At 40.5% G+C, this 21,130-nt stretch overlaps 1 protein-coding gene and 1 pseudogene across 2 annotated transcripts in view; one reads left to right on the top strand and one right to left on the bottom strand.

Moving 5' to 3' along the window:
* Nucleotides 1-11,140: 11,140 nt before the first annotated feature.
* LOC308552432 (heat shock protein HSP 90-beta-like) lies at nucleotides 11,141-14,252 on the bottom strand (annotated as a pseudogene). The gene is made up of 4 exons: nucleotides 13,837-14,252; nucleotides 13,227-13,436; nucleotides 12,332-12,991; nucleotides 11,141-12,073 (listed from the first exon to the last, which is right to left on the bottom strand). The product of its transcript is annotated as a heat shock protein HSP 90-beta-like (transcript).
* Nucleotides 14,253-15,986: 1,734 nt separating this feature from the next.
* Nucleotides 15,987-21,130, top strand: part of VWA8 (von Willebrand factor A domain containing 8) — a 331,062-nt gene continuing 325,918 nt past the window's right edge. Inside the window, exon 1 of the mRNA XM_081127980.1 lies at nucleotides 15,987-16,249. Within this exon, the coding sequence (XP_080984106.1) occupies nucleotides 16,087-16,249 (163 nt within the window). The 5' untranslated portion in view covers nucleotides 15,987-16,086. The remainder of the gene's footprint in view (nucleotides 16,250-21,130) is intronic.

Here is a 21,130-nt window from a genome sequence, read left to right as displayed (position 1 = left end):
CTTATTAAACAAATTAATCTTTCTTTATGAATAATCGCAATGCATGATGCTCAAAGAATAATTGACTTCATGTGACACTGGGCGTGGAAAAAATAAAATAATAAAAGAAAACAGATATCACTCACAATTTCATCGTAATGCAAATAATTCACAATGCTAATTTTAAATACTCATTTACAATTAAATTTTGGAGTGTCTTGTTTAACTGAGATAAGTCTATTAAGGGTTAGGGTATGTGGAGATCAATAGTTTAGAAAAAGGGTTAAGTATCATCTATGTTCTCAGATAGTTTTTTCTTTTTCAGCTTTGAGGTATAATTGACAAAATTGTAAGATTTTTAAAGTGCATATCATGATGATTTAATATATGTATGCATTGTGAAAAAAGAATCTTCCCATCTACTTTTAATATTGCTGTCACCTCACGTATGTATATATGTGTCTATATATACATGTATATATGTGTGTGTATATATGTTTCTTTCTTGGTGAGAACATTTAAGTTCTACCCTCTTAACAAATTTTAATTAAACAATACAGTTTTATCAACAATAGTCACCATATTATACACTAGATCCTCAGACTTCATTTGTCCTATAACTGAAAGTTTATACCCTTTTACCAGCCTCTCCCTGTTCCTCCCCTGCCCAAGTCCCTGACATCCACTTTTCTACTCCTAAGAGAGAGTTTTTGAAGCTGGTAGTAAATTTACGTATTATTACTAGATATACTGGCTAACATTTCTGTCACTACAGTGATGGTCAGTGTGATCGGTATGAAGTCATTTTAGGTGATGAGGATCTACACTATTTTCCTCCCTCTTGCTTCCTGCTCCAACTATAAATATAAATGACTGTTTATTATAACCATTTTGTTTGGAGAAAAAGATTTTCCATTACATCCATGCCTCTTTCCTCTTTGCCACCTATTTTGATTGTTTTGCCCAAACCTAATGACTTCCTATTTCTTCTCTAGCCTCTATTTACTATATTGTCTTTTGAAAATTAGCACTAAATAGCACTGATTAGTCATCGGCTGTATCAGGCATCATGTCTGACACCTGGGCCTGTAGCCTTAAAGAGGTAATGCCAAAGAATCTAGTGAAAGCGACAAAATGGACAGAAAATGACTACAATTTAAGTATAAAAGAAACTAATAACCACCTCATACCCATTAGGAAAGCTGCTGTTAAAAAAGAAAAAGAAAGTAAGAAGTGTTGGTGAGGATGTGGAGGAATTAAAACCCTTGTACACTATTTGTGGGAATATAAAAATTATGTTCCTCAAAAAATTAAAAGTAGAATTGCCATGTGATTCAGAACTTCCACTTCTGGGTATAGTCTCAAAAGAATTAAAAGCTGGGGCTAGAAGACATATTTGTAAGCCAATGTTTATGGGAGCATTATTTACAATAGCCAAAAGGTGGAAGCAACCCAAGTGTCCATTGATGGACAAATGGATAAACAATATGTGGTGTATACTTAGAAAGGGATATTTTTCAGCCTTAAAAGGGAAGGAAATTCTGACACATGCTACGACGTGGAGGAACCTTGAGGATATTATGCAACATGAAATAAGATGGTCCTAAAAAGACAAATAGTGTATGATTCTGCTTATATGATGTGATGGTTAATTTTATGTGTTAACTTGACTGTGCCAGAGGAGGCCCAGTTATTTGGTCAAACATTTTGGGTGTGTCGGCGAAGCTGTTCTATTCAGGCCTTCAGCCAATCTGTTGAAGGCCTAAATAGAACATAAAGGCTGACCTTCCTGTAGGAGGGAACTTCTCCTGCCTGACTCCTTGAATTGAGACATTGGCGTTTTCCTGCCTTTGGACTCAAAATAAAACATCAGCTCCTCCTGGTTGCAAGCTGCCAACTTGCAGACTGGTACAATACCATAGGTTCTCCTGATCTCCAGCTTACTGACTGCAAATCAGCCTCCATCACTGTTCGAGCCAACTCCTTATAATAAATTGCTTTCTATATATCTATGTCTGTCTATCTATCTATCATCTATCTATCTATCTATCTATCTATCTATCTATCTATCTATCTATCTATCATCTATCTATCTATCATCTATCATCTATCTATCTACCTACCTACCTATCATCTATATCTATCTATCTATCATCTATCTATCTATCTATCTATCTATCTATCTATCTATCTATCTATCTATCTATCTATCTATCTATCTATCATCTATCTATCTATCAATTATCTATCTATCTATCTATCTATCTATCTATCTATCTATCTATCATCTATCATCTACCTACCTACCTACCTATCTATCATATCTATCTATCTATCATCTATCTATATCTATCTTCTTCATCATCATCTATCCATCTATCATCTATCTATCAATCATATCTATCTATCTATCTATCTATCTATCTATCTATCTATCTATCTATCATCTATCTATCTACCTACCTACCTATCTATCATATCTATCTATCATCTATCTATCTATCTATCTATCTATCTATCTATCTATCTATCTATCTATCTATCATCTATCTATCTATCTATCTATCTATCTATCTATCTATCTATCTATCTATCATCTATCTATCTAATCTATTTCTCTGGAGAGCCCTGACTAAAACATATGAAGTACCTAGAGTAGTCAAATTTATAGAGACAGAAAGTAGAATTATAGTTGGCAGAGGCTAGGAGCCGGGAGGAAGGGGAGTTAGTGTTTAATGGGTACAGGGTTTCAGTTTGCCAAGATGAAAAGAGTTCTGTGGCTGGATGGTGGTGATAGTAGCACCACAGTGTGAATGCACTCAGTGCTTTAATGTACAGTTAAAATGGTTAAGATAATAAATTCTATGTGACATCCACTTTGTCACAATTTAAAAAATTTTTTTGAAGTTTTAAAAAACCAACTAATAGTCTTACCTATTAAACATTCCAAAGTTATTTGTGATAACAATAATAAAATGCAACAGTATAACTGTCTTTGTGTTATTTACCAACCTCATTAACCATAGTTTGTGTTTTGGAATTTGGTGTTTGTGGGAGTAATGGCAATCATCACCAGCCTTGCTAATGTCTTAATACTTATTAAGAATGTAGGGAGAAAAAGAATATAGAAAAAAGAACATATCACTTATTCAAGAAATACTTAATGAGCACTTACTCTGCTGGGCAGTGTGCGAGGCACTTGGGAGACAATGCTCAGACAAGTCCTCCTGCAGCTTAGGGTCCAGAGAAGGAGAGAGACGATAAATGGTAAGCAGTAATTATAGGCTGTGATAGGGGCAATGAGGTAGAACATGGGAAAGAGGAAAGGGGGCCTACTTTGATAGGGTGAATAGAGAAGCTTCTCTGAGAAGTAGCATTTGTGATTGTGGTCCTCAGACCAAACTCAGTATCAGAAGAATTGATGTAACAGATATTAAATTAGAGACAAAGGCTTTGGGAAAATGGGTTTCCAGAATGCTGGAAAGTGTGGAACAGGAACACTTGGGATGACTCTGTACTCCCCTGCTGGCTTCTGCTGATGCAGTACTGAAGTCGAGGTTCAGAAGCACCTGAGGTAAATATTTCTTTAGCTTAGAAGCACGTAGATTCATGAAAATTTTTCCTGAATAGGCCTTGAGTGTAATGAAAATACACAAGGGTTGAGCTTTCATTTGGAAAGACCCTATCTTGAGTGGAAAGTTATGCTGGAAGGATATACCCCTCATTACAGACTTTGGGGACCAAGAGAAATACATGTGTGGTCATCTTGCATCCAGCAAGATTTTTTCTCCTTTGTTAATAATTTAGGAGCTTAATGTAACTCACAGGGATGATCTACAACTACCATATTTCCATGTATGTAGAGAGGCACTCTAGTGATGAAACATCCCTCGGGTAGGCAACTCCTGCAAGGCTTCAGGGATGAGAGTTGGCATCAGTCAGAACTATTGAAATTATTAGTGACAGAAAGCTGTCAAACTTACATTAAATAAAAATTTACTTATTCACAGATATCCAAAGGGGTGGTTCAGACTTGGCTGACAGAGTTCCAAATATATTGCCAGGACACTTGGTTTCCCTTTGTCTTAATCATTTGTTATGCATTTCTCTGGCTCAGGTAAGCTCTCCCTAATTTACAGTAAAGATGGCCCTCACAGTTTTTTGTTTTTTTTTTTTTAACAAATACGTTTTTATTGATTTCAAAGAAAAGAAGGGAGAGGGAGAGAGAGAGAGAAACATTGGTAAGAGAAAAGCATTGATTGGCTGCCTCCTGCTCACTCTCAACTGGGGATTGAGCCCACAACCTGGGCATGTGCCCTAACTGGGAATTGAACCAGTGACCTCCTGGTGCATGGGACGACACTCAGCTAACTGAGCCACACCAGCTGGGCAGCCCTGGCAGTTCTTGACTTGCCTATAAGCACCTGTAATCTTAGTAAGGAAGAGTCTCTGCACCCATAGTCATCTCTGATAGTTCTCTGGCGCTGGATCAAGCTTTGGGTCATATGCCCAATCCTGCGCCTGGTCAGGTGGGATTTAGTGGTTAATAGCCTCACCAGATCTAGGAGATGCTGGCGCCAAAAGGAAAAGTGGTTAATCTCATTAACCAAAGGATTTATATACATATATACATAACCCATGGACACAGATAATAGTGAAGTGAAAGTCTGGGGGTGAGGGGTGAGAGGAGGAGCGGGGGGTGGGGGGTAAGGAGGTGGGGGGTAGTGGGAGGAGGGGGTCAATGAAGGGGAAAAGGGGAACATCTGTAATACTTTCAACAATAAAGTTAGTTTTTTAAAAAAAGAAGTGGAAGGGGAGCTCTGGCAGGCAAATGCAGCAGAATATCTTGTAGAGAGAGAAACCTAGAAATTGCTCTTTTGGAAAAGAGATAGAAGACTGTTGTGCCGTTTTATACGTTTTGTCAGATATAACAAAAGCTACTTATAATAGTGATCAAAACTTCTAGACTACCTCCCAACATTTAATTTACATTTAATACCCACTTAAAATCCTTTAAATTATCGAGTTGCCTAATTTCTGAAGATCAGTTACCCAAATTGTTAACATTTCCCGAATATCTACTGTGTGACCTGATAGACACTTTACATATATTATTGAATCTTCCCAACACCTTATTATGTATTATTATTTCTGTTTTACAGATGAGGATATTGAGGTGCAGAAGGCTCAGTAATTTGCTCAGTGTTATACAACTGGAAGTGAGGTGCGCTTGAAACCCAGGCTTGCCTGATTCCAGCGCCCAGAACCTTACCACTTCACATTTCTCCCTGAGTTCAACTTACTTCCTCACAAAGATTTGAGAATTTGAGCAGCATACGTGTAGTGGAAGGAAAAAGCAATGTAAGTGTATCAGAAACCTACTGAAAAAGTGTTAATATTTTGAAGAGAGATCTTAAAATCAGAGCAACACTTCAAAAAATACATGAAGAAGAACTAGACAATTATAACAAAAATACAAATGGCTTTTAAACTAATGAGTAAAGGTTCATCCTCACTGGTAAACAAAGTGATAAAAATTAAAATAGCAATGAGTATCAGTTTGGGGTGCCTAACAGACAGTGATTTTCTTTATTTTTCCTCCCTTCTTTCTTCCCTCCCTCCCTTCTTCCCTCCCTTCAATGATGACACTCTGTGTAGGAAATGGCCCAGGGAAGCAGAGACTATCATACAAACTGGTGAGAGTAAATATTGATGCAATCCCTTTATCTTCCCCAAATTTAGATTTTTTAAGATTGTTATGAGAAAAAAAGCAATCCCCTGAACTCCCTGTCCCTATCAGTTCATTTCCCACAGCTGTTTTAAACTGTTTTAGCTGATTTTGGGTGCTTGTCTTAGTATCTCTAACAATATGCTTGTATTGCTGCTGCTCCTTGAGTTTTTGGCTTTAGGCATTGGCTATTGATTTCCTGCTTGGGCAGATGGGAATTTCGCTCTCACTCATTCCCTTGCCCTCACTAGTCACTATCCTTATGTCTTTTTTTTTTTTTTTAATATATCTTTATTGATTTCAGAGAAAGGAATGGAGAGGGAGAGAGAGAGATAGAAACATCAATGATGAGAGAGTCACTGATCGGCTGCCTCCTGCACGCCCCCGACTGGGGATTGAGCCCGCAACCCGGGCATGTGCACTAACTAGGAATCGAACCCTGGTCGCCTGGATCCTAGGTTGACGCTCCACCGCTGAGCCACGCCCGGCCGGGCATATCCTCATGTCTTGTTACTACAGTTACGGTCATAATTTTGGCTAGCTTAATATTCAATGTTTACATTACTATGACCACGTAAATGCCAGTTCATAATATATTATACCTTTCCTGAACATTCTATTTTCCTTGTTATTAGTAATTATACTTCATTTAGTTTTCATGTATTCATCAGGAACTCTCTGCATTCAACCCCCCAGGGTTTTCCATTTTCTTGACAGTACCTAGGGACTCTGATCTTCTTGGAGAAGTCTCTTTGAACCTCTGGTCTGACCCCAGGGCGACTAGTGGCCTTTTGCCTGCTGCGCAGCAGTCTCCTTTCAGTCGTCTTCACCATCATCAAGGATTCTCTCTTCCTCTCTTCTGTGTTACATCTCTATTCCCCAAGGTCCCATGTCTTTCTCTTTCCTGGCGTACTCCCTCTCTTCTCGAAAGAGGTGCATAGAAAATAAATTGCTTTTGAGAGCTTGCATGTCTGAAACTCTCTCTTTTCTACCTTCAACTCTTATTTGATAATTTGGCCAGGAATGTAATTCTTGGAAATGATTTTCTTTCAGGATTCTGAAGACATTTCTTCATTGTCTTTTGGCTTCTACTATTGCTATAGCAAGGGCAAATTTCTTCCTGGGAGAAAATATAATGTATAGCAAATACACTGCTTGCTATAATGTACCCCTAAATAAAAAATATACAAGAAGTACCATTTATGCATGTACTATTCAAAAGTTTAGATATTGTAAGTCAGTGCAAAAGTAAAATAAAAAGTATCTCATTGGCATCCTTATTGTCCTGGTAAAGAGGCACCTGGGGTTATAGTATCTTTCCCATCTTTCCCTTAAGCTATGACTTTGGAAGTCCAGTTCCATTCGATCATTAATTTTTATAAAAGCCAGATTTTCTCTCTGGAAGCTAGAAAATTCTTTTCTTTGTCCTCAGTTTACTGAAATTTCACAAGCAGCTTCCTTGGGCTGAGCAATTTTTAACCTGGACATTTACTTCCTTCATTTCTGCAAAATTTTCTTGAATTTTGATGATTCAATGATATCTTCCCCTGTTCATTTATCTCTACCCCTCAGGAATTCCCAAACTTTAGAATTAGATCTCCTGGACTGGTTCTCTAAATTTTAAATCTTTTATTTTCTTTTTCTTAGTCTTTTTTTGTTCTCTTTTCTGGGGGAGTTATTCAACTTTATCTTCCAATCTTACTACTGATATCATTTTATTTCTGCCATAAAAATCAGCCTTCACATACAACTAACTTTTGACTTTTGTGATTCTCTTATCTTTGTTTTTTATTTCTTTTTATATCTTTATAATACTCATATCTTTATTATTCCTTCTTTCAGCTTCCTTTGGATTTAATCTATTATTCTTTTTTATACTTAAGTTGAAAAATTTGACCATTAATTATCAGCCTCTAAGCACAGAATGGCTTTTGCTCCACATACAGGATTTAATATCGTTCAGTTCCTTGTGTTACCCAATTTTATTTTCTTCTTCGATCCATGAGTATGTCGAAGCATATCTATTTTTTAAAATAAGCATAACATTTATTTCTTACTTGATTATATTACTATCAGAAACTGTGTTCTCAATTTTTTTATTTTTGTTGAAACTTGCTTTACATCTTTTAATATAACCCATTTCTAATGTTCTATTTGTTCTTGCAAATAATGTACAATCTCCAACTGATGATTGATTTTTTGTGCTCATCAAATAAAGCTTGCTAACGGTGCTGTTTAAATGTCCTGTAATATTTACTAATTCCATTTTAAAGTAAAATTATTGACATATATTTTTAATAACAAGCAAATACTGTATTTTCATGCCTCAAATCCATCTCAGTTTCAAATAGAAGCCACAAATTCTTAGAGGGGGAAAAAATAATTCTACCTAAAATCAACAGACAGACATGATTTCTTGCTGCCACCTCTGCAAATTGTTTTCCCGAGTCTACCATTTAGCTAACTGTGTAGCCCTCCGTCAGTCCTGGCTTTATGCTGGGGTCTTTGACCCCCTTCCTTCCCTGTTGGTGCTGTAGGCCCCAGAGACAGTAGAAGCGGATTCCTTTCCTTCCCAGACTCTTCTTCCAGCTTCATTCCTGGTTTTAGAGAATTTTCCCTGCTTTCATATAAGGATGAAAATTCATTTTAAATGATATTTCAAACTATTTTATCCAGCATGAGGTGTTTTGTTGTTGGAGGGTTTCTGCTAGTATATCTTCTCTCTCCCTCTCCCTCTCTCCCCCTCCCCCCTCTTTCTCTCCTCCCCCTCCTCCCTTCCCCCTTCCCTCCCTTCCTCAACTGGAGATGTTCTTGATTTTTCTTATTTCATAAACACTATCTAGTCTTGTATCCTTTTTAAGCATAGTAAACATCCCCCCCTCCCCATCACTGTAAAAAATTTTCATCTGTTTACATACCTTCTGAATTGACAGGATGTTATTCTATTTTTTTTTTTTTTGGTTCTACAGTATTTTAAAAATAGCTTCTGTTTCCCCCCTTATTACTTATTCTTGAATATAGAATGATGTACTCTGACCTAGTGCTTGCCAGCAGACAGACTGGTCAAATTGGCTTTGGCTCTCTTTCCTATCTACTTCTGTGCTCAAATTCTCTTCCCAGAGCTTCAGGTCTAGCAGGCTCTGGCTCTTGTGGTTCCTCTGGGATGAACCCATCTAATAAAAGAGATGGGATATTTTCATATCCTAACACACATGACTTTTCCATATTCTGGATAGATGGAATTCAAGAAAAACTACAGTTCCAAGTTTTCTCTGGGTTCTTTTTCTGCCCATGTCCTCATTTAAAAACATTTTATAAGGTAAAGGGGCCCTCATCTGTTCTCTTCTTTCCTATTTTCTCCCATTCCCTGCTCAGTTTTATTTTATTTTGTTGGCTTGAGAATGAGGGGAGAGTACTTATAAATTGTTTCACAAGAAGTGCTAAAGAGCCTGGCCAGTGTGGCTCAGTGGCTGAGCATCGACCCAGGAACCAAGAAGGCTCCAGCTGGATTTCCTGTCAGGCCACAGGCCCAAGTTGGGGGCTCAGTCTCCAGGAGGGGGAGTGCAGGAGGCAGCTGATCAATGATGTTTCTCTCTCACTGCTGTTTCTATTTATCCCTCTCCCTTCCTCTCGCTCTAAAAAAACAATAAAAACATATATATATACATGTGTGTATATATATTTTTAAATACATATATATTTAAAAATATATATATTTTTAAAAAGAAGTGCTGAAGAGGGGTGAAGATGTGGGACAACCTTAGCAGCAAAAGAGAACATGACTAAAATGTGTGGCATGTAGTTGATCTCCTACAGGCATCGCTTAAAAGGCATATTCTTGGGCCCTTTCAGGTCTCTTGAATCAGAATCTGATGGTGGGGGTGGGAGCGAAGCCCAAGAATCTCTGTTTTAACAATTTCTCCAGATGATCAGGCTGCACACTGGTCTGCGAACCACTGGTACGGACCTGTGATTTCTCAGTAGGGTGGACAGTAAGGAGGGTGAAGCACCTACCTTCTTGAAATTGGACATAGCATGGATGGATTATTAATTGCATTTCCATCCCGTTACATTAGTGTGGTAGGTAAAACGTATTCCTCCCAGACTCTGGAAAAAGCTTAACAGTCAATACCAGTTTTTGGTAGTGTGATTTAAAAACACACACAACATGACTAATTATTTTAGTGAGGATTTGAGAGCAGTTATATGAGGTAATTTGAGAGCAGTTATATAGAGGTTGTGGTAGATATCTCTTAAAACCAAATATCTCAGCTTTCATACATTGCTAAGGTCCATTCTTTCCCATTCACCAGCAGAAGTTCACTGTTTTGAGCAAGAGACTATTTTTACCGCCACATAGGTAGAACTTGGTGCTTCTTATCTTTCTTACTCAATTCATAGTTCATGTCACTGCCGTAAAAGTGATCAAAATGTCTAGTGGTCAGCCAATTAGCCTATGAGATGAAGTCCAACTTCTTCCAGCCATTCAAGATTCTTCACTCTGTTCTTCAATCTTTTCCTCCATCTCTGACAAAACCTTCTCCTACTCTCCAAAGATTACACCCTCTCTCACCCGGCTGGCCTCACTGTCTCTATATACTAACCATGCTTGTCAGGACTCTGAGCCTCTACTGATGCCCTATACTTGTCATCTCTATTTATCTGAATCTAAACTAGCATTCAGAGTAAAGCACTGGTGCTACCTTTTTTTTCTGGCTCAAATTTCTCCTTCATATTGCAGATTTATCACTCTAAAAAATCTTCGCCACTTTCCCATTTCCTGGGGGTTAATGTGCAAACTCTTACGCCTTGCAAACAACATGGTCTCAATTTTTCTTTCCAGTCTTATCTCTACAAATTGCTTTGTTATTGACCTCCAGACATAGTACATCCCTCTGATTCTCAGTTTTGTCATGTATTTTATTATTTTTTAAAATATATCTTTATTGATTTCAGAGAGGGGGAAGGAGAGGGAGAGAGAGAGACAGAAACATCAATGATGAGAGAGTCATTGATCGAGCCTGCAACCCGGGCATGTGCCCTGACCAGGAATTGAACCCCGATCGCCTGGATCCTAGGTCGATGCTCAACCGCTGAGCCACGCCCGGCCGGGCTTGTCATGTATTTTCAGCTCTCCGTATCTTTGCATACGCTCTTCCTTCTGCCAGTTATGATTTGCCCTTTTCTCAACCTGACAAACTCTTTCATCTCCTTCAAAAATGATTTCAAACATTACCTTCTCTATGAAACCTCACTGACCTCTCCTAGGTGAAGTGCTCCACTTCAGAGTACCTTGAAACTAAATAGCCAAAGTATGTGTCTCATTGTAATGTAATTTAAAAAAAATCGCATACTTTAATTTCAGAACAAAATACCGCCCCTTCTCCTCCCCCCCCCCCCCCACCCCAAGCCTTGAGGCCCTTTTATCCTGCCTTAGGCAGAAATACAGGAGAGAAAAATGCCACTAGACATCAGCAGAGGAGAACAGATGGGCTGGGGCCACTCAGGGCTGCAGGGGGAGCCATATACAGAGGACACAAGGTCTGCAGGTAGAAACTCCCAATCCACTTCTTCCATGCTCGAGGCTCCTCATCACCCTCAAGGGGGTGATCTCATCGGGAACAGCAGCACTGGGTTCTTCTGTCACATCATCTCCATCAACGCCTAGGTCTAGCTCGTGTGGTAGATGTGGTTGGAGTGGGGCTGGGGATCTTCAATCGAGCAGCCCCAGAGCATATTTTCAAACAGCACCGCCATAAGGTCCTTGACAGCTCTATCATTCTTTTCTGTCTCTGCCTTTGGTCGCAGAGTCTCCACAATAGGATGGTTGGGGTTGACCTCCAGGTGCTTTTTGTCCATCAGGTAACCCACTGCAGAGCTGTCCCAAAGTGCCTGGCTTTCATGAACACTCCAGGCTGGCTGCCCAGAGGTAGGTGCTAGTCACAGTGCAGCAGGGTGAAGACACAGCCTCAGAGATTGTGACCTTCTCAACCTTCTTACCTAAGATTTCTTTCATGAGTTTGCAGAGGTTCTCAAACATGGCCTTGCTCTCGTCCGGTTTCTTCTCCTCTTCATCCTCAGGTAGCTCTAGGCCCTCCTTGGTAGCTGAGCCCAGGCCCTTCTCAGGAAATGTCTTGAGCTGCTGCAGCGGCACCCACCGATAGGGCTTCGTCACGTACACTACCTCGGCTGGCAACCTGCTCTTTGCTCTCACCGGTGATATAATAGATGGACTTCTGGGTCTCCTTCATGTGAGAGACATATTCTGAAAGAGAAGTCATTTCATCGCCAGATGAAAAGGGATGTGTCATAGCACAGAAACTCAGAAAGGTGTCACCAATCAGTAGAGTCCTCAGGGATTCAAAACTTTAGGTTTTTAGAGAATGCCTTGTAGAATTTCTTTTTCTTTTTTGAGAGAGAGAGTGGAAGGGAGTGGAAGGGAGGAGGGACAGGGAGAAAGGGGAGAGGAGAGAGAGAGAAACATCTATGTGAGAGAGACACATTGACTGGTTGCCTCCCACATGTGCCCTGACTGGGACCAGGAATCGAACCTGCAACCTAGGTATATGCCCTTGACCGGGTATCGAACTCACAACCCTCCGGTGTGCAAGCCAGCACTCTAACCACTGAGCTACGCTAGTTAGGGCTGCCTTGTAGAATTTCTTATAGTTCTCCTTTTCTTCCACCAGCTCAGGGAGGAGTTCAAGGCATTTCTTAATAATGTTTCTACGAATGACTTTTAAGATTTTTCTCTATTGCAGTATTTCTGCGCAGGTCCTCAGAGTCAGCCACATCACAGGTGAAGTTGAGATACTCTGGTATCAACTCATCCCATCTGTCCATAGAGTTTGATGTTGATGTTCTTCTGGTTCTCAAAGAGATCAAAAGGAGCTCAGGGGGATGAACAGAAATGCCCTGAATTCCAACTGACCTTCTATAGAGAAGTGCTTGACTGTCAATGATGTTCCAGGTTATTGGTAAGGCTCTTGTAGAACTCTCCATATTACTCCTGGGTGATATGCCTGGAGTTTCTGATCTAAATGGGCTTAGGCTTATTCAGTTCTTCCTGACCGATGTATTTCTCCTTTATCTACTTTGTTTTCTTTTTCTTACCCTTAGTGCTATCATCCTCCTCATGTGAGCCAATGTCTTCAGTCTTGGGCTTCTCATCATCTTTATCTTCCTCTTCTTTCTTATCTTTCTGGTCCTGTTTCATCACCATTGATTTCTTTCTTTCATTCCTTCTCCAAATAAAGAGTGATGGGATAGCTCGGCCGGGCGTGGCTCAGCAGTTGAAAGTTGACCCAGGATACAGGCAATCAGGGTTCAATTCCTGGTCAGGGCACATGCCTGGGTTGCGGGCTTGATCCCCAGTCCGGGGCGTGCAGGAGGCAGCTGGTCAATGACTCCCTCATCATTGATGTTTCTATCTCTCTCTCCCTCTCCTTTCCTCTCTCCGAAATCAATAAAGATATATTAAAAAAAAAGAAAGAGTGATGGGATAACCTAGGAACTGTACTTCTTCACCACTTCTTTGGCTTGCTTCTCCTTTAAGTACTCTACCTGGTCTCCTTTCAGGTAGGGAGGATCACTTTGGTGCCCCGGCCAGTGAGCTCGCCATGGTCAGCTTGTGCAGTGGAGGAGCCCCCAGCAGAACATTCCCAGGCATTCTGCTCATCATTTGCTTTGGGATCACAGCCACCAGGTAGGCAGAATAAAAGCCAACACAAGGGGAAAGGAGATTAGCCAAAGAACATATATTCATAGCCCATGGACACAGACAACAATGTGCTGAATGCCAGGGGGGTGGAGGCAAGGGTTGGGTGGAGGTGGCCAAAGGGGAGAAAATGGGGGACATCTGTAATAGTGTCAACAGTTAAAAAAAAAAAAAAAAAAAGAAACAGACACATAGATACTGAGAGCAGACTGACAGCTGTCAGAGGGGAGGGGGGCTGGGGGGCTGGGTGTAAACTGTAAAGGGATTAAGCAAAACAAACAAACTCATAGTATGGTGATTACTAGAGGGAAAGGGGGTTGGGGGGAAGTAGTAGAAGGTAAAAGGGGGATAAATGGTGATGGAGGGAGTCTTGATTTTGGGTGGTGAGCTCACAAAGAAAAAAAGACAACACAAAATGTCCAATAATGGAGATGTCTATATCAGCCTGAAGAGTCTCCAACTTTGATTTAATACCTAACTTGGCAATGGTTCTCAGATCATTTATGAGATCAGCTTTGGTCATGCTAATGTCTGTGTCCACCAGAGTCAGGGTGTGTGTTCCTGGGGGTTGGGGATTATGTCAATTTTCAGCTCTTTACCACTGCCCAATTTGGAAAGGTCAGTCAGGCTCTCATAGTGTATCTTGTTGAAGGAATCAGAAGCATTACTAATCAACTCCCAAAAGAAATTTCCTTGTTGGAATAGAATGTATTGATGATGAGAGACATGAGATGGGCAATTTCTGCCTGGAGACAAAAGTCTCCACCTCCTCTTCTCCACCATGCATTTCCTCAGGCATCTTGAAGGTGAAGAGATTTAAGTACTAGAGAGGAGGGTGGGTAGTGGGACTGTGCAATGAAATGCTTACCTACTTTGAGTACATAGACTGTGTCCAGTTCACACACTGCAAGAAGAATGTGTTTGGGTGACTCAAGAGAGATATATTGCCATTCTTTGTGTGTTTGTTTTCTTATACTTGATGTGAACTCATTGCTACACAGTACATAATGGGGTACTGGTTATACAAGAGTTGCTCAATAAATGTTGAATGACTGAATGCTCTAACTTGTATTGATCTCCCCATAGTCTCAACTCCAAGGGCTCTTAGTACTTACATTAGTCATTTTGCTAAATTACTTTAGATTGTTCTTTTACTAAACAGTGTATACTGGATTCCAGTAAGATTCAATGGAGATGACCCAATCAAGGTACTTAACTGCCCCAGCCTCAGTTTATTCATCTGTAAAATGAGGGATAATAATAGTACCTCAATCAAAGTGTTGCTGTGTAAAATAAGATAATGCATTAAAGTGAATTGCACAATGCCTGGCTCATAGTGTGTACTCAAAGTAGGTAAGCATTTCATAAACTGTTACATGTTACATTTGTCATTTTTTCCTAGCACTCTCATAGGGTTGTGAAGATCATAAGAGAACATGTATACAAAACCATGTTGCAATGCACTATACAAATGTTTACCTTTATTACTGTCTCCCCAACTAGGTTAGGAGTCTGTTTCTTCAGCTTTACCCTTTAAGTCTAAGTCCTCAGCAAGATGCACAAAGCCTTCTCCAGCTCAGCTTCTTTCTTTTATAGCACCCTATCACTTTCTTCCCAGCACATACCACAAGGTTATGCACATGGTAGGTGCTCAATACAGATTTAAAGAAAGCAGCAACTCTAGAATTAAGTCCTTTAGCTGAAAGTGAAGCCTCTGCTTTCTCTTTGATGCTTGTTTTGTATAACTTGATTTGAACATTCTGCCTTGATTAATTCACTCCTGACATTTTGGAGGTGCAGTACAATTATATTAGGCTTAGTTTGCTTTGTGGTAGGACCACTTCTGCTTTTGGCATGTGTGAAAGGGAGGTAGCCTTAGCCAGGGTAATACTTTTTTCTCTTACTAAACACCTAAATTATGTTTATGTAACTCTTGCACTGCAGAATGATTAAAAAAATGCTTAATTTGGGTCCTTTCTGACATTTTGGCAATATCTATATATCACTAAGACATGAGTTTTCTATTTAAAATTTAGGAAAAAGAGTAGAGCAAAGGTAAGGCGCAAGGTTTTCAAATACTTTATGGAAACCGTGGTATGGTTACAATGAATCAAGATACATGGCAGTCCCGGCCTTCTCGTGCATACACACTCAATTTCTGGAAAGGATTTGAAGCAGAATACAGGGAACGTGCATAAAATAAGACCGGGCTATGAAAGAAACAAACGAAGACTTGGTAAAACATCTGAAAAGTCACGCCATCCAACCCTCCTAAAACCCTTCGGCGCTCCCTGAGCTCCCCAGAAAGAGCTTCCAGGATTGCGGGGAGACCAGGTGCACGGGCGAGGCGAGGGGGCGAGCGGCGGCGCGCGGGGTCGGGGCTCGCAGCTCCGCCGCAGCAGCACCAGGCGGCCGGCCGGGCCCGGGGCTCCCGCGCGGCTCCGCGGCCGCTCCCCGCAGTCTGGCAGCTCCGTCGGCTCGCGCCCGCTCCCTCCGCCCCCGGGGCCGCCGGCCCAAGTTCGCCGAGCCGGCCGCGCCGGGGGAAGGAGTTTCCGGCGGACTCGGCGCGGTGCACCTTCCTGTCCCCCTCGCCGCGCCGCCCGCCCGGGACGCCGCTCGCCCCGGAGCCCCTCACCGTCCCAGCCGACTCCTCCCCCGCGCCATGCAGTCCCGGCTCCTGCTGCTCGGGACGCCCGGCAGCCCCGGCGGCGCGGCCGCGCGGCGTGTGCGGCTGCTCCTGCGGCAGGTGGTGCGCGGCCGGCCGGGCGGCGACGGGCGGCAGCCGGAGGTCAGACTGCTGCACGCCGGGGCGGGGGCCGAGACAGGTAACCCGGGGCGCCCCCGCGGCGAGCGGCTCCCCTGCGCGCCCCGCTCGCCCTCCCGGCTGCTTCGCTGCGCTGCGGGAGGGGCGCTGGGCGCTGCGCGCGGAGCCGAGACCGGGAGGGGCTCGCCCCCTGCCCGCCGCTAACTGCTGTGTAATGCGGCGTGAAGTGGGTGCAGAGCCCGGCCTCATTCAGTAGCCTGAGGGGTCTGGATGCGGCTTCTGAGGACTTGGAAGAGGGCTTTCTCCCCCCACTGCTGCTGTCACCCCTCAGCCCCGATTCTGACTGGATTGCAGCGCACGCAGAGGTTACCGCGGCGGCCCGCGGAGGTTGCTGAAAGCCAGACTTGACCTTGTGTCGAGTCACGAGGGCCTGCGCGCCGCCCGGTGCCCTGCTGCAGCCCGGGCTGGTGGTGGCTTAGATACGCGCGTTCTCGCCAAGGAACCCATCGCTCACGGTGTTTTCAGTGTATCCATGAGCCTTTCCAAGTTTTACAGGAGTTTTCCTTTCTCACAGGTTCACAGTTTCTTAGCGCTGAAAATGACAACTTAATTTAGTTAAACCCCCTGACGCAACAATTGAGGTCACTGACGCCCAGAGGAACAGCCTTGCTGGAGATCACACCGCCGCTGCTGGTGCCTTTGGAGTCACGTGCTCTGATTTCTAAGCTCTGTAGGTTTTGGCCCTACCTGAACCGGTTTTAGGAATCTCATGTGTGTTGAAGTTGGAGCATTTGTTCTTGTTAAAGGCAGGGATGTCTATTGTTGCTGCTCTTGATTGGCAAAGCGTTTCTAGGCAAGATTGTGTCAGTTATTGTTGCTTAGAATAATGGAGGTTTTCACTATGAAATCGCAGGTTTCGTTGTTCCCTTTGCTTTCCTAGTTTTCCGCCGGCCAAGTAATTCTTGCCAGGAAATGAGAGAGTTTAAGTCCCATACATTTCATTCATTCATTCATTCATTCATTCATTCATTCACTGAACAATTTTTTTTTTTTCTGTATGGAGTTGTGGTGTCAGATTTTGCCCCTTATCAGTTATTGTGACTTCTAGGGTATTTGTTTATGCCTTTGTTTTTTATTCTTTGAGTTTTTGTCTGTTTGTTGCTCCTTTGTCTTAGAAGGCAAAGGTCAAGGGTGGAAGTGTAGCATAATCTGTAACTTGGGGAGTTAGTCTGGGTTGCAACCCATTTCTGCGCTGTCTGGATATGGGGATTTGAGGGTAGGTTACTTAATATTGTGACCCAGTTTTCTTAACTGTAAAATGAGGATAAGATATACGCTCCTTGAGTACTTCTGATAGGGTTGTTGTGAGGATTTAATTACCCGATACAATCCCTGGCACATATTAATGTTCAATAAAGTTAGCTTCTTTATTATTCTTAGTATGTGTATTTTCAGCTCTGTGAGAGTTATTCTGTTTCCTTGGTTTTAGAAGAACTGCACCAGTTCCTTTTAGATTGAGAACTATCAGAACTATCTGGGTAGGCAGGTGGAACAGAGATAATTCATGTGAACTTTCTAAAAAAGAAAAAGAATGTTCTTTGTACATGAGTAATACATGTTGATTATAAGAACATTAGAAATCAGCCCGGCCGGGTGTGGCTCAGCACTTGAGCATCGACCTAGGATCCAGGCAATCGGGGTTCGATTCCCGGTCAGGGCACATGCCCGGTTGCGGGCTCCATCAATGACTCTCTCATCATTGATGTTTCTATCTCTCTCTGTCCCTCTCCTTTCCTCTCTCTGAAATCAATAAAGATATGTTAAAAAAAAAAAAAAAAAAGAAATCCATGTGGGTGGGAATTTTTAAGTCTGTACTTATATAGGTATTGGTGATTAGTTGTAAATGGTCTCAAAATTTGTGTTATGTCCAGCAAATCAAAGTACAAGTTTTGCTTCAAGTGTGAGACCCATAGACACATTACAGACAACATATTAACTTAAACTCAGTCATTGACTCTGGCAAGATCCACCAGGAATAGGTTTGAGGACTGTGGATAAATGCAGCTGGGAACTCACCAGAAATCTGGACTCAAGAACAGTTCTGATCCAGATAAACAGGAGGCAAACTCTTAGTTACCCTGGGTCATGATGTTGGCCATCAAGGTTGGAGTGTCCCATTTTAAATCAGAAGTTGTACACAGACAAATGGGAAACCACAAATAGCAGTATGCCTTAATGAATTACTATTTAGGTTGGAAAGATGTTCTCAGGAGCACTCAAACATGTGACCAGTAACTTGTTATCTCCTCTCTGTATGTAATTGACCCTGCTTCCTAATACATAGTTTGGAAAAAGAGCAGCAAGGTACATAAAACAATAAATGCAAGTTATATACTGTTCTTATTTTGCCTGGACTATATGTATATCTTATTTATATTCTTTTTTGTGCCTTGCAACACTTTGTATCTAATAAGCATTCAGTGGCTTATTATGTTCAAGTTCATATAGAGGAGTAGCAGGAGAGGCTGGAATTACCTTGTTGGTTTTCCAGATAGGAGCTTTAAAAGGCTGGTAAGCAGAAGGAAGAGGGGGTCAGTTATGTTAAGAAAAAAAAATCCCCAAACCTACAGGTTTTTATTTCTTGCTATCAAATAGTCTTAATATCCATAATTTGTAAATTATTCGTATTCCTTTACTTCATAACAGTATTGTATTTTGGTTTTATGAACAAAGAGGTTAATAAGAAGGTTAGCTACTGCAAAGAGTTTTCAATAGAAATTATTGTAGTGCTTTCACAGTTCAGATATACCATAGATCAATATAAAGTGATAAACCTGGAAACAAAGCTTTATAAATTCACCATGACATATTTAGTGCTATCCTTTAACAGCATTATTGTTATTATTATTATAGGAATTCACTGTTTATGACTTTTCTGTATGAAATAATTTTTTTAATAGGCATATTTAAAAATGCTTTTTATACAATAAATCCGTTTATTGTAGAAAAGCAAAAAATACAAACAAATCCCCTAAAACATAATCCTCCCATACAAACTCATAATTGTCCATTTTTTGATGTTAATCCTATCAGACTTTATAATATATAATATTTATTTTTATACAAACACATTTTTTTTTTTAAATTGGGGATCATGTGTGTTTTATAATTTATTCTCACTTAGCTATTATTACAAACATATTAACATAATGATAAGTATTGTTATATATGATTATTTCAAATAGGTATTAAGCTCATATATTTACCCACATAATATTTATTTTACCAATTTTCTATTTCTGGATATTCAGGTTGTTTATTTTTAAATATATAAACAGTGCAATAAATATCTGTCTATAGGCATTTTTGTGATTTTTAAGATTATATTCTTGGGGTACAACAGAATTGATGACTTTGGGAAGGGAAAATACAGAACTGTGGCTTCAACTGAGAAATATGTACCAAGGGAAAAACTGTATTGTGGTTCAGGTCTTAGGACTGTGTTTACTAGGTGTTAACTTTGGGGAAATTATTAACTACTTTGAACCTGTAGCAGCCTATTTTGACCCTGAGAACATTGTGATCCTATTGAGTATTAAAGAATTTAACAATAAAATTCCAGAACAGTTATAACCTAATAAGTTATTGGGAAGACCTGTATTAGGAGCATGCAGACTAATAGGGAAATTGGTGATATATTTGGTTTTCTGTTCAGTCTAAGTTTTGTATTTTTTTTTTAAGGAAAGGTGACACTTAACAAGTGGTGAATCCTCACCCCACTCCTGGGAACATTTGGCAATATCTGAAGACATTTTTGGAGGAAGGGGATGTTACTAGTATCTAGTGGGTAGAGGCCAGGGATACTGCTAAACATTTTACAATGCACAGTACAGCCCACACAACAAAGAATTATCCTGCCCCTTATGTCAGTAATGCTGCTGTTGAGAAACCCTAAACTAAAGCCACTTGTTTGTCAGAGCTACAAGTCATTGAATTGGTGAGCTTATTGCACAGTTTTGAATATCCTAAAGTGTGCATATTCATTGACATAATCTATAATTTACAATTTTGAGTGGATTAAGAACATTAAAAGCACATTTTAGATGGGCTACCATATACCACAGATGTACCCAAGATACATAACTGAGAAAAGCATTTTTGAGATTGGTTAAGATCTTGACAATATAACAGTTTCGAAATATCTGAGGAAAATAACTAAATTTCTCATGGGTTAGCTAAGAATTAAATAAAAACTATCAGTCATATAAAATTATTTAAGAATTATTAGAAACTAACAATATTAAATAAAACTCTGACTGCTATATACTGAAAAATGTGTTATTGATTAAACATTGATGAAAAAATAAAATCTTTTTGGTGTTTAACCCATGTTGATGGACACAAAAGAAAACAGAGTTTTGGATGATATAGTTGGTAAAATTCTATATGGACAGAGAGCTATTCACTCTAAAATAATGCTTTAATAAAATATACTCTATAAAAATTGATAACGGAATCCTTTGGCATAATTTTTCCCCAAAGCTAATTACTTGGTGAAAATTTATGAATGTTAATATTATTCTAATTACAGTGTTTGTTTTCAGAATATCCTCAGAGACAAAATGTCCTGTATTGATCTTTGGGCATATATCTTCTTTGTAAAATAGGAATCGTTACTCTTGCTCTGTCTGCCTTTACCTTACAAAAAGTGTGTTAGCTAGCCATCATTTGGTTTTAAGTAACAGTTAGGTGCACAGAAAAATACATTGATTGGTTTACAAAAGTGGGAGGTCCAATGGCTTCAGGCCAGGCTAGATTCAGGATGTTCAAATATCTTTAGGACTTGGACTCTCTCTGCCTTTCCCAGTGGTCTTCCTACTTTCCACTCTCCATTTATCAGATCTGCCTTTTTGTCCTGTTGGTTGAAATGTCTGGCAGGCTT

Source organism: Miniopterus schreibersii (assembly GCF_964146895.1).
Source record: "Miniopterus schreibersii genome assembly, chromosome: 2".
In the NCBI taxonomy this organism is placed as follows: Eukaryota; Metazoa; Chordata; class Mammalia; order Chiroptera; family Miniopteridae; genus Miniopterus; species Miniopterus schreibersii.
This window is presented reverse-complemented; position numbering and strand designations above follow the sequence as displayed.